Raw genomic sequence first — 13,446 nt, forward strand, 5'->3', positions numbered from 1 at the left:
GCCCGGCAGCCATCTCTCCGGGTGACGTCACTTCTGCTCCCGAGAGGCCTCAGGCTTCTTCTCTAGCAGCAGCTGGGGTAGGTCCCAAGACCTCAGAGCCCCAGGGTCCAGGCTGCTCACCAGCTGGCATCAGGACCTGCTGAATATTTCAAGGTGGAAAGTCCCTCCTCTGCTGTCCCCTCCCCTGGGCCATGGGTGCCAGAGGCCAGGAACCTGTCTGCAAGAGGGGCGACAGGCCATCTGGGTGAGGTGGAGAAGCGGGGACAGGTACCCAGGTGGCACCTAGAGATGCAGAATTCATCAGGTTGGCAAGAGGATGACCGATGGTGGGAAACTGGGCCTGGGGGATTTGAAGGACTGCCTTTGTGCCTCTAAATGTGACCAGTGCTAGCGTCCCCCATGTCCCCCTCTTCTGGTGGCTGTGATCCTGAGGGACCCTCCTGGGATAACTAAACTGGCCGCTGTCCCCTGGAGGAGTTTATTATCCCTGTGCAAAGACACACATGGGAAACTGGCCTCGCTCCTCCCTAAGCCTGTCTCGAAGGGATCATTTGGATTGAGCTTCCCGTCCATCATTAGACGTCCCTTCTCCCAAGACGGCAGTGCCTCAACTTTCAGTTGCAGCCCCGTCCTCAGCCACCGTGCAGGGTGGAGGGGCAGGAAGAGCAACAGGGGAGGGGGCCTTGGCTTGCTGCTGAGACCCCTGCCCTTCGCCTTCTCTTCTACTCGTTCCTTCCTGGCACCGTAGAGTCCCATGGTCTTGGTGAGTTGGTGCATCTGCACTGAGCGCTGGAGAACCTGGGCCACCTCCCTCAATGTTGCTTTTGCTCTTGTGCCCGGGACTTTTCCATGCTGTTTCCTGTGAGAAGCCTTCCCCCTCTACTTTCCCCATCCCTCCCCACCCCCCAGTTCTTGGGGCCTCTCTGTCACTCCTCGTTTAGGGCTCAGCTTAGAATTCACCTCCAGGGGGGCGCCTGGGTGGCTTAGTCGGTTAAACGTCCAACTTTTGCTTAGGTCATGATCTCGCGGTTCGTGGGTTCGAGCCCCGCGTCGGGCTCTGTGCTGACTGCCAGCTCGGAGCCTGGAGCCTGTTTCAGTCTGTGACTCCCTCTCTCTCTGACCCTCCCCTGTTCACGCTGTCTCTCTCTCTCCTAGAAATAAATAAAACATTTAAAAAAAAAAAAAAAAAGAATTCACCTCCAGGAAGTCTTCCTAGGTTTGCTCAGAATATATTCATAGTCATTCATCCATCCCTGTGCCTATCCGTCCAGGAAACAGAAACTCAGGGAGCACTTAGTTGTGCCAGGCTCTGTGCTGGGTGCTGGGAACGCTTCGGTGAGCAAGACACATGCTGCTACGGCTTTCTCAAGGGACTCTCTTTTCTGGTCCCAGTATTTGGCATGTGTTACTCTCTCCTTCTCTGCCCAGGGGTGTGATCAGGTTGCAGGGGATTCACGGGTGGCGGGAAGAGGGCCGTGTCCCTTTCTGGTCACCCGCCCCGTCAGAACTTTAAATAGCAGCCCTGCGCCCACGCATGCATACCTCAGAGGAGCAGCACTGGCAGACATAAACCGAGGAGCGTCCCCATGGCTGGCCGGGTCCTTCAGTGTGGGCCCTGGGGGCACGGGAGGCCGTCGGAGCCTCACTTTTGCCTTTGCTTCTTACTCCTTTTTTTAAATTTTAATTTTTTTTTAACATTTATTTATTGTTGAGAGACAGAGTGTGAGGAGGGGAGGGGCAAAGAGAGAGACACAGAATCCGAAGCAGGCTCCAGGCTTCAAGCCATTAGCACAGAGCCCGACGCGGGGCTGAAACTCATGAACTGTGAAATCATGACCTGAGCTGAAGTCGGAGGCTCAACCGACTGAGCCACCCAGGCGCCCCTGCTTCTTATTCCTTTAAGGCATGGTGTTTGTGGGCCACCCTTAGCCCTTGCACAAAGCCTTTCCTGGTTCCCTCCCTTTGCTGGAAATGGCCTCCATTGTCTTCCAAAATTACACTGCCTCTGTCCTAGGGTATTTATGATGAGCTCTAAGCTAATTTGTGTGCATGTCCCTCTCTTCTGGGTCTGAAGTTCATGAAAGACAGGGTCAGGTCTTCTTCCTCACTGAATCTTTAGCCCTTACATTGGGCCCAGCCCAGGCTTAAGTGCCCTGTCACCATGCCATGTGCTCAGTGCCTTGGGCTGTGGTGTCCCCAGCCCTCCCAGCTCTCAGCCACTCTCCTGACCACATACTTCTCTGGGGCCATGTAGCTGACCCACATCTGATTTCTCTGTGAACCAGCCCATTGTGCATTCAAATTCAATGTCTAAGATCCTCTGGCTCTGCCTCTCCTCCCTTTCACCCCAAGGACCCAGCCAACTTGTCCTCAGATGCCAGTTGCCAGCTCAGTTTACCAGGCCCAGAAGGGCAGCACCTTGTCTTGGCTTTGCTTCTGAGGGTGGCTCTGGGCTTCCCTTGGGCTGCGACCTCACCCTCAGAAGCTGGCGGTCGCAAGGTTTCTGGAGCTGGAGAGCAGAGGGGGACGGGCCAGAGATCTGGGCTCTGTGGGGTCCCCAGCGAGAGACTTAGCTTCTCTGGGCTTGGTTTCCTTGTTGTAGGGACCATCCGTACCCCTTGCACTCCGCCTGACTTTCTCCCTCCTGGGTCCTGGGACGGTAATGCAGTGCTGTGGGCTCAACTGAGCTACCCTCCCACAGGGAAACGGCACTGTCCCTGGAGCAGGCTGTGGCAGGAGGTACAGGGAGAGGCATCCCTGCGCTTGCCCAGGCTTCTGTAGGCACCGCTTAATTTCAGAGGGAAGGAACTCAGCCTAGACTCTGACTGTGGCCGGGGTTGAGAGTGTGACCTGGGGGTGGGGCTGGGAGCCCAGGGTCAGCAATTTATCTTCTGCTTTTTCTCTCCACAGGGCGCCAAGTACCGGGGCTCCATTCATGACTTCCCAGACTTTGACCCCGGCCGGGATGCCGAGGCTCTGTATACTGCCATGAAGGGCTTCGGTGGGTGCCACCAGCAAGGGAGCCTAGGGAAGGGGGCAGGACTCCCTGGAGCTTGGGGGCGTCCCCACATGTGGGCACAGCCCACAACCCTTCTGGGGCCGAGGGGGACAGTGAGATGTTGAGGTGTGCTCACTCATTCTTTTGTCTCCTCTTTGTGTTATTTTTCATAATTTTACAATGAAATCCAGACGAACCAAAAGGTCGAAATAATAGAAGCTGCACCCACAGGCCTGCCGCCCACCTTGAGGAATAGTGCTTGCTTCCTCAATAGAGTTGAAAGCTCCTTGACAGATCAGGCTCCTGAAGAATCAGCCCTGCCTTTCCTCTTGGGGGGTCACCACTACCCTGAACTTGGTGCTGATTATTCTCTTTTGTTTTTCTTATTGTTGAAAGAACCCTGTCATGGGTGTTAGGACACCTGGGTGTTTCTAAGCCAGGTCTCCCGGCTTAGAATGTGAAAGCTTGAATGAGACCTTGCTCCTCTCTGGACCTCAGTTTCCTTATGGGTCTGATGAGGGCGCTGGATCACAGGCCCTCCGAGCTCAGAGCCTGTGGGTGCGATGATCCTTCTCAGGAGGGGCTTAAGAGGTCCCCATTGATCCTCCCCCACCCATACCACTGCCTCACAAAGGGCTCGTGCTGAAGACTGCAGGGAGCAACCCTGGTGGGCTTCCTGGAGGCAGGTTGGGGTAGGGTAACAGGTGCCCTCCTGTCTTCCAGGCAGTGACAAGGAGGCCATATTGGAGCTAATCACTTCTCGGAGCAACAGGCAGAGGCAGGAGATCTGCCAGAGCTACAAGTCCCTCTATGGCAAGGTAACCATGGCAACTGGGGGGCAGGTGTGGTGGGGCTGGCGAGCTGACTTCATTTGCCTGTGTGTGCTCGTTCAGGGTCTTTCCTATTTTATTCCGGCTCAGCCTCTGTGCTGACAATTCTGCCCTCCTTTCTTTTCAGCCACAGATACATCTCCAACACTTCTATGTGCTTGGGCACTGTGCTAGGTGTTAGGGCCGCACAGGGGAAGGAGCCCTGTGAGGTGTCGGCCCTGTGGACTCACAGATAGTGGGAATGACACCCAGTAAACAAGTAAACGACAATGCTGGCAAAGAGACACGGTGTCTTGGACTTGAATCCTGCACCGCCATTTGCTAGCTGCATGACGTTGGGCAAGTTACCTGACGTCTCTAAGCCTGTTTCTTAGGGTTGATGATAGCACATACCTCCAAAAGTGACAGTCCGTGCGCTTACTTAGTCTTACTAAGTCTTACTTAGTGCCTTACAGAGTAGGTGCTCGTTAAACGTTAAACGTCATTCTTACCATAAGTGCTCCTCCCCTTCCTCCTCCATCTCGTCCTCCTGTGCCTCCACCGACCCTCAACGCAGGACCTCATTGCTGACTTGAAGTATGAGCTGACGGGGAAGTTTGAACGGCTGATCGTGGGTCTCATGAGGCCACTTGCCTATTGTGATGCCAAAGAAATTAAAGACGCCATCTCGGTAAGAAGCGCGGGTCCGTGTGTGTGTTGCAAGCAGGAGCGTGATTAATGGAAAGATTCTGGTCCCCACAGCGAGTACTCTGTGAGCCCTGCACCCACCAGCAGTATGCCATGCTGCAAGAGGCAGCTTGCTCAAACCCCATCCCAGGGGGACGCCCCAGTCTCCCCCAGATGGGCAGAGTGGGGCAGGTGTCGGGGTGAGGCGGGCCTCATCAAGGGGTCCTTGGCCCAGACCCCAACCCAGCAGTTTCCAGCCCTGAGGAAGCAGGATGCAGGGGTGTGAAGACACACTGTGCTCAACACCCAAAGGCCAAGGAAATACTAAAGAAGGGCAGGAGGGCAGGCGCAGGGTGGCTTGAAGGGGCATCACAGAAAATGAGAGATCGAGTTGTGCCCCAAAGCCTGCGGATGATTTGGTTGATTGGGGTGGGAAGGTCCTTCCAGGCTGGGTAAGAAATGTCAGGAGAGGTGGTGGACGGGCAAACCCAGTCTGGTTGAAGGAGAGGGTAGCCCCCTAGCAAGCAGGGAAGCATCCAAGCCCTTAAGTATCCCTGGCACTTTACAGTGTATAAAGTGCTGTTATCTTTGCCTCTGATGAGCTATCCAACATGGACACACTTCCTATATTGGTAAGTTTAGCAATGTGAGATATTGCCTTCTCTGCTTTGACAGAGCACCTGGCACGTTTTACTGATGGGAAAACCGAGGTCCAGAAAGACCATTTCTTTTTTTTTTTTTTTAACGTTTTATTTATTTCTGAGAGAGAGAGAGACAGCGTGAGCAGGGGAGGGTCAGAGAGAGAGGGAGATATAGAAACTGAAACAGGCTCCAGGCTCTGAGCTGTCAGCACAGAGCCCAAACACGGAGTTTGAACCCACGAACCGTGAGATCATGACCTGAGCCGAAGTAGGATGCTTAACCGACTGAGCTATCCAGGCGCCCCCAGAAAGACCATTTCTTAATGCGAGGCCACAAAGCAAGCTGCTGACAGAGGCAGGCCTAGAGTCTGTGTCTTGATTCTCAGGACAGCAGCTCCACTTTGGGGCCCAAGAGCTATGGCAGAAGCACCCTGACATTCCCTGCTGGGACTGTCGCAGCTCTGGCCGCTCCAGGAACCCAGGCCCGGCTGGTCATGGCCTCGCACCCCAGCCCTGACTGCTGTGTCCCTTCTCTTCTCCCAGGGCATCGGCACTGACGAGAAGTGCCTCATTGAGATCTTGGCTTCTCGGACCAACGAGCAGATCCACCAGCTGGTGGCAGCATACAAAGATGGTGAGAGGGCAGGAGGGGCCTTCTAGAACTTTCAGATCAGCAGTGAGGGTAACTGCAAGGCTGAGGACCCTAAGACTCTCCGTCCACCTGCTTTCCTCTGTTCCTCTGATCTGTCCATCATCTCTCCAGCTCGTAAATAGCTGCCTTGTGCAGCACTGTTCTAGGTTCTCAGGAGGTGGTGGTGGGCAAAACCCATGTCATCCTTGCCCCCTAGAACTTACAGACTAACAAGGTGACAAGGGATACAGAAGAGACACAGGTAAACACGGTGATGACACATTGTGATTGAGTGTTATGGAGGAAACAAACGAGGTGACAAGAATCAGACTTTAATTGGGGAGGACCTGCCCCAGACAAGTGGTCAGGGAGAGTGTGTCTTGGGAGGAAATGAGAAGGCCTGTTGCATAAGGAGTGAGGAGAAGATCCTGCAGGCAAAGGGAACAGCAAGTCCAAAGGCCCCGGGGCAGAATTAAGTCTGGTAGCTGGTATGAGGCCAGAGTGGTGGAAAGCAGGGCAGGGCCACACAGGGCCTGATTCCAAGGTTAGTGGGAAGCAGGGGAACTCGTGATCAGAGAGGGCTTCAAGGGTCGCCCTTGCTGCTGTGGATTGGAGAGTGAGGGGAGCAGAAGCAGGGGGAAACAGTTAGAAGGCTGTAGCCGCCATCCAGGTGAGCAACTATGGTACCCGGAATAGATGGCACAGGTGGGGATAAGGGAAGTGGACAGATGATTCCATCTCCGTGTATCAGGGTCCATACGAAACACTGTGATGATACATCCTGGGTCTTTCCATGGTCATCACGGAGGCTGGGTTCTGGGATTTGTAACAAATATCTGATCATCTTGGATAAAGGATCCCTGAGGTCTCATGGGTAGGGACTAGAACTTGTGTTCCTTCCCTGCAGCCTACGAGCGAGACCTGGAGGCTGACATCATTAGTGACACCTCGGGCCACTTCCAGAAGATGCTTGTGGTCCTGCTCCAGGTTGGTCCATGTTGGGGCCCCCCCGGACCTCTCTACCAGAGCGTGGGCAGAGGGCTGTGGGCACCTCCTGCCTGTTGCCCCAGACAGGGTGGCCTGTGAGGGGCTCCTTGGTGGCTGCTCAGGTATATAGTCCCATAAGCTGTGGCTGCTTCCTCCCCCAACTGCCCTTTTGCCCTCAAATTTGAGATGGATTCTCTCTGGCTCATGCGGGTAAGAATCTGAGCATCCAGGGGCCTGCTCTGTTGCCCCCGGTTTGTAGAAGCAGGTGACCCGCATTTCTCTGTCTCTCATCCCAGGAATATCCTCTCCTACGACCTTGCTCTCTCTGCGCCCGCCCCTCCCCCTCGTCTCCAGGCCTCCCTCCTGCCATTGTTTCCCCAGCATTGCCAGCAGAGATGTGGCATTTCTGGGACTGCCTGCACTGCACCTCCCACAGCCACCCCCTGCCACTCCTGCCTCCCACCTACGAGTACATAAAAAGGGACCATGAAGAGGCTGGAGACTGGTGTCCACAGCTGACTTCAATCTGCCGAGTTTTTCTTCTGTTGGTTTTCCCACACTGTGTTTAAAAAAATTTTTTTAAATGTTTATTCATTTTTGAGACAGAGAGACAGAGTGTGTGTGAGCAGGGGAAGGACAGAGAGAGAGGGAGACACAGAATCAGAAGCAGAGTCCTGCTTCAGCTGTGCTGACAGCTCAGAGCCTGACACGGGGCTCGAACCCATGAACCGCAAGATCATGACCTGAGCCGAAGTCGGATGCTTAACTGACTGAGCTACCCAAGTGCCCACAATGTGTTTTTTTAAAAAAATACTTTGAGTTAGTTGTTAACATTTAAAAATAGGGAGATTTTAGGGGCGCCTGGGTGGTTTGTCGGTTGAGCGTCCGACTTTCGCTTGGGTCATGATCTCACGGTTCGTGGGTTTGAGCCCCGCGTCGGGCTCTGTGCTGACTGCCAGCTCAGAGCCTGGAGCCTGTTTCAGAGTCTGTGTCTCCCTCTCTCTGACCCTCCCCTGCTCACGCTGTCTCTCTCTCTCTCTCCTAGAAANGTTTCAGAGTCTGTGTCTCCCTCTCTCTGACCCTCCCCTGCTCACGCTGTCTCTCTCTCTCTCTCCTAGAAATAAATAAAAACATTAAAAAAAAATTTTTAAAAAATAAAAATTAAAAAAAAATAAAAATAGGGAGATTTTGCTCGAAAGCCAGATTTCTAGATTCTTCTGAATAACTGAAAGTTCCGGCAATAGCGGGCCACGTTCTCTGTGACTGCAGGGGGCTGGAAGGCACGTCCCACCCCACAGCCCCACCTTCACCTGCCGGGCTGCCTGGAAGTCTCTGTGACCACAGACTCTGTGGGGACAGGTATTGAGAAGTTTCAAGCCCGGCTCCAAAGACCAAACCTTCAGGAAGTTTTATGTAGAAACTAAGCCACTTCTTTGTTTCTTCACTTCTTCTCTTCCTGTAACACATTTTACCCCGGCTGCTCCCAGGTCTTTTACTCCATTGCCATAGCAATCCGTATCCCATATTAAGCAGCTGAGGAATGGTCAGGAACATCGGGAGTGGGAAAGTGTGACCCTTGCCCCAGGTTCAAAGCCGCTTGTTCTGAGGAGGAGAGCTCCTGTTCCTCCTCAGATTCTAACACCAAGTGGGCAGCAGCACAGCATGGACTATAAATGTGGGGACTCTGTCCTCTTAGGCTCAGTCCCCAAGAGAAGCAGGGGGTTGGGGTGCTGAGATGCACCATCCAGGGGGAAGAGGAGATAAGCAGTAGGTCTCAACTGTGCCCAAATAACCAAGATGCCCCTTAGGGCTGGCCTTGTCCCCTGTGAGTGCTGTCCTTTATCGATGGGACACAGGGCATGGGACACAGAAGCAACGGTAGGATTTGGTGCTTTCACTGCTTGTGAGCTCTGAGTTCAGGGGCCAAGTCTCATCACTGGTAAGCTCTTTGGGTTAAGGTATGGAGCCCTCAGTAGAACGCAGATGTGCAGACATTTTACCTCGGCAGTATCATTGTTGGAGGGCATCGTGGGCCATACCAGGACTTATGTGGGGTCCTGTTCTCAGCACAGGCCCTGGCTTGTTCTGGGATGGGGCGCCTGGAGGGACCTTGGTCATCGCCCGGACTCCCCTCTTCTGTCCCAGCTCCAAGGACAAAGGGAGAAGCCAGTGGGCGGGATTTGTGATTCCCCACAAAGTAGATGCTTCGGCTCGTCACTGCCCCAGGACGCCTCTGGGCCACCATGCTTTCTGTAGCCCCCCCATCCCCCCCCCCGCCCCAGCATCCAGGGCATCCAGGCTTTCCCTTCACCCCCACCCCCGGCTCTGGTGTTTGAACCTCATGTCCCCGTGTCTCTGCCCAGGGAACCAGGGAGGAGGACGATGTGGTGAGCGAGGACTTGGTGCAACAGGATGTCCAGGTAAACCAGCACCAAGGGCACTGGGGCACACGGGGAGGCCGGGGAAGGGCCACAGGCGAAGTAATTTGCATGAAATACCAGAAATAACCAGTTCACGGCCGACATTCATACAGGGCGTTGAAGAAAGGATTTATTATCTTTCTAAGGCACGTAACATACACAGAGTTGGTGAGATGTATTTTGGGGCTTTTGTTATCTGTTCATTTATTCCTTCAGTTAGTTAATGTTTATTGAACACCTACTGTGTGTCAGATACTCTGCCAAGCATTGGGGAATCACCGGTGAACAAAATCAGACTGTACTCGGAGAGACAGGCATGCAGACACCTTCTCTACGGATATAGCATTACATCCCAGGTGTTTTGAGCCCCGCTATGTGCCGGTGACACTGCGGGGGTAGATACAGAGAGAGCTAAGACTTGATCCTTGTCTTTGAGGAGCCCGTGCCATTGTGGGGAGACAGGCACATAAAGAATCATTATCATACACAGTGGAGCAAAGCTGTAAAAAAGCAGAAAAGTCTAGGAGCCTAGAGGAGGGAAGGAGGGGAGGAAAGAGAACTCTGCTTTGGGGACATCAGGAAGTACTCTGAGAACAAATGGGACATTTACTCTGGGCCTTGAAGGTTGAGTAGGAGTTTCCCCAGAAAACGAGGAAGGTATATAGGCGTATACAAAGGTCCTGAGGCTACCAATTTCTGGTATGTTCAGGGATCCAGCAGCAGTTGATTGGCTTGGCCGGGGAGTTCTGTCCCCTTTCAGTGAGGTCCTTCCTCTTTCCCTTCAGGACCTATACGAGGCAGGGGAACTGAAATGGGGAACAGATGAAGCCCAGTTCGTTTACATTTTGGGAAATCGCAGCAAGCAGCATCTCCGTTTGGGTAAGTTCCAGAGAAGAAAGACCTACAGCTGGTCTCTTGGGGTTGTGCCAACGATTCCATTCTTTTTTCCTTTTCTACTAATAGAGCATGGTAGCTACTTCGTCTACAACTCAAGGACTAGTCCTGGTTTAATTAGATGGTGGTTTGTATTGTCCCTCAGCAGAGTCCTTAACAGGATGCTCAGCCTTTCCTTCCGAGCACCAGTCCTGTCCTCGTGTTCATGCCTGCACCGTGGCTGGTGATGTGCCTGGCCTCCCGCCAGCTAGCTCCTCAAACACCAGCCCTACCCTCGTGCTGGGCACTCTAGTCCTGGCCACCGCGCCCGCCCCTCCTGAGGTCTCGGGTTCTCCTCAGTGTCATGGGGCACCCTCAACATCCCTGTCTCTCTGACTCAGTGTTTGATGAATATCTGAAGACCACAGGGAAGCCTATCGAAGCCAGTATCCGAGGCGAGCTGTCCGGGGACTTTGAGAAGCTGATGCTGGCTGTGGGTACGTCCTGACCTTGCATTCCTAGGGGCTGTGCTGGATTCTGGGATTCTGGCCCAGGAACAAGGGGCCAAGAATGGAAAAGGGGGATTATGTGGTATGGAGGCAGGAAAGAGAAAGCCAGATGGCCAGAGCAGCGTGGAGGCAGGGAGTGGAGCCTTGGGCATGGACTTCCTGCCTCTCCCTCCCCCAGTGTGTGTGGCAGGGGGAGAGAGTGCTGAGCCGGGGATGGAGAAATAACCAGCGCGAGAGTGGGCTTGTGTCGAGCATACACTGTGTGCTGGGCGCTGCACTGAGTGTTTTTTTTTTTTAACATCTATTTTTGAGAGAGACAGAGAGTACTAGTGGAGGAGGGACAGAGAGAGGGGGAGACACAGACTCCAAAGCAGGCTGTGAGCACAGAGCCTGACGCGGGGCTCAAACTCACAAACGGTGAGATCATGACCTGAGCGGAAGTCGGATGCACAACTGACTGAGCCACCCAGGCGCCTCGAGTGTTTAATCTTTAAAAAAGACCCAGGAGTGGGCATTATCTCCATTTCACAAATGAGGAAACCACTTGCCAGGGAGTAGTTTTGTAATGTCCTGGAGGACTCTGAGCATGGGGCGTGCCAGGAGCCGACTAGTCGGTGGAGGAGTCCGGATTCAAACCCAGGGCTTCTTCCAATCTGCTGTTAGAGCAAGTCACTGTCCTCTCTGGGCTTCAGTTTCCTCATCTGATAAATGGGGTCAGAGGGGATGGACTGCCTGACCCAGAGGCCCTTAGAATCTGGACATTCCAGGGGTCGGTGTGGCTGAGCCTGGGGTAGGTGGTATGTGTGTTTTGGGGCGGGAGGGGGGAGAGCTATAGCCCCAGGCTGGGCCTTGCACTTATGACTAGCCTGCTTTGCCAGCAAGATCCAAAGTGAGGTAGCTGCCAGTACGCCTCAGCAGCAGAGCCTAAAGAAACACCTTTGCAAGTTCCACCCCAGGTGCTACCCCCAACCCAGCCCAGTTCCCTGCACAAAACCCCAGAGGACTAGAAAGATGAAGTCAGTTTTTAAGATGCACAGCCCACATTTCAACAACCCCTGTTTCCTGATTGCTTTATGCTCTGGGTTTGTGTTAAAAGTGGGTGGGGCCTTTTTCCCACCTGGTGGCCCCCAAAGAGTTATAAACAAAGAGGGGGTCAGGTCACCCCAACCCGGAGGCAGCCAGAATAACTCTACCTCTTCCTCCCTCTTCTCAGTGAAGTGTATCCGGAGCACCCCAGAGTATTTTGCTGAAAGGCTCTTCAAAGCCATGAAGGTGTGTGGTGGGCTTGGTGGGAATGAGCCTAGGGGGTGGAGGGGCAGGTGGTGTCTGTGCCCATCCCCATGGAACTGTAGACACTCTTTGACAAGTCCTTGGGACCCACTGGCCAGAGAGAGCTATCAGAGGATTGGCCACAGGAGAGTGATGGGGATGTTTCCCAGGTGAGCTCTGAACCTGGGATGCTGTCCGGTCACATGCCTTCCCACCCAATACCTACTCTGACCTCCTGATTGCTCACAGGGCATCCTGGCAGCCTGATCTGATCCACCAGCCAGGTGGGCTGGAAGCCCACACTTTAAAAAAAATATTAATTAGCCAGAATGTCTATGTATGGTGTATGTAGGCTAGACCTCTGTGGAAGAGACTTGTTATTGTCTATGGCTCTGTGACCCAGCAAGTCTGCCATGCACAAGTTTGCACAGAGGACACACAGAAACTGGTGATAATTCCATTAGCACAACAGGGTACATGAATGTACTCATTTGTTGCCAGATGCCATAGACCCAAGGCCCCGGAGCCCAGGCCTTCCTGGCTCTGTGTGGCCAGCCCACAAGGACAAGTGAACTATAGCCCATTCACTGTCTTTCATTGTGCCAGGGTGAAGCCTGGGAGCTCAGCCGGCAAGAGGTGGCTCCGGGGCCCCTGTGTTCCTAGAATGTTTGTGGCAATGCTGTCCGTATTAGGAAAGCATTAAACACCCCAGTGTCTGTTAGGAGTAGCTGGAGAAATGAACGGCCAGTGGTGTGTTTATGTAATTCTAAGATGTGCAAATCTAAACTGTATATACTTAGAGTTACAGAGTTATGGTAAAATTTTAAGGGAAACTGAAGATGGGACTGATGTTGGAGAGGGAAGGGAGGAAATCAAAGTGGGAGGGACACACTGGCAGCTTCAGGGGGAATGGCACTATTGTGTTTCTTTTGTCCTTAATTTTAATGTTTTATCGTAACGATTGTGGCTTCACCTAAGCTGGGGGCTGTCAGCCCTTGAGCCTCCTCTCACATCCCTGTCCCCCACACCCATTTGTTTTCCAGGGCCTGGGGACTCGGGACAACACCCTGATCCGCATCATGGTCTCCCGCAGCGAGCTGGACATGCTGGACATTCGGGAGATATTCCGGACCAAGTACGAAAAGTCCCTGTATAGCATGATCAAGGTGAGCAGAGCTAATGGGGATACAGAGAGGGGCAGAGGGCGTGGAAGCCACCCCCAGGGGCAAAGAACTGTCCCAGAGAGCTACGAGTCTCTTGGGAATTCCAGGAGCCCCTGCCTCGTGGCACATTCGGGGAATTTAAGGCAGGTTGATAGAGAGGCATGTGTTTGGTGGTACCTGAGCCATGAAGCTCAAGAGGAAGGCGAGGCTGGGGCGCCTGGGTGGCTTAGTCGGTTAAGCGTCCGACTTTCGCTTAGGTCATGATCTTGCGGTTCGTGGGTTCGAGCCCCACGTTGGGCTCTGTGCTGACTGCCAGCTCGGAGCCTGGAGCCTGTTTCAGTCTGTGACTCCCTCTCTCTCTGACCCTCCCCTGCTCACGCTGTCTCTCTCTCTCTCTCCTAGAAATAAATAAAACATTAAAAAAAATTAAAAAAAAAAAAAAAGAGGAAGGCGAGGCTG

At 53.5% G+C, this 13,446-nt stretch overlaps 1 protein-coding gene across 2 annotated transcripts in view; it reads left to right on the plus strand.

The window, feature by feature from the left end:
* The window catches only part of ANXA6 (annexin A6), a 51,229-nt gene that overhangs the window by 13,780 nt on the left and 24,003 nt on the right, over nt 1-13,446 (plus strand). For both annotated transcript variants that reach the window (XM_039239462.1, XM_039239463.1), the window contains exons 3-12: nt 2,911-3,001; nt 3,722-3,816; nt 4,385-4,498; nt 5,679-5,769; nt 6,674-6,753; nt 9,117-9,173; nt 9,959-10,052; nt 10,448-10,543; nt 11,769-11,827; nt 12,868-12,990. In XM_039239462.1, the coding sequence (XP_039095393.1) occupies nt 2,911-3,001; nt 3,722-3,816; nt 4,385-4,498; nt 5,679-5,769; nt 6,674-6,753; nt 9,117-9,173; nt 9,959-10,052; nt 10,448-10,543; nt 11,769-11,827; nt 12,868-12,990 (900 nt within the window). The remainder of the gene's footprint in view (nt 1-2,910; nt 3,002-3,721; nt 3,817-4,384; nt 4,499-5,678; nt 5,770-6,673; nt 6,754-9,116; nt 9,174-9,958; nt 10,053-10,447; nt 10,544-11,768; nt 11,828-12,867; nt 12,991-13,446) is intronic.

Source organism: Hyaena hyaena, unplaced genomic scaffold (genome assembly GCF_003009895.1).
Source record: "Hyaena hyaena isolate Hyena2069 unplaced genomic scaffold, ASM300989v1 scaffold_157, whole genome shotgun sequence".
NCBI lineage: Eukaryota > Metazoa > Chordata > Mammalia > Carnivora > Hyaenidae > Hyaena > Hyaena hyaena.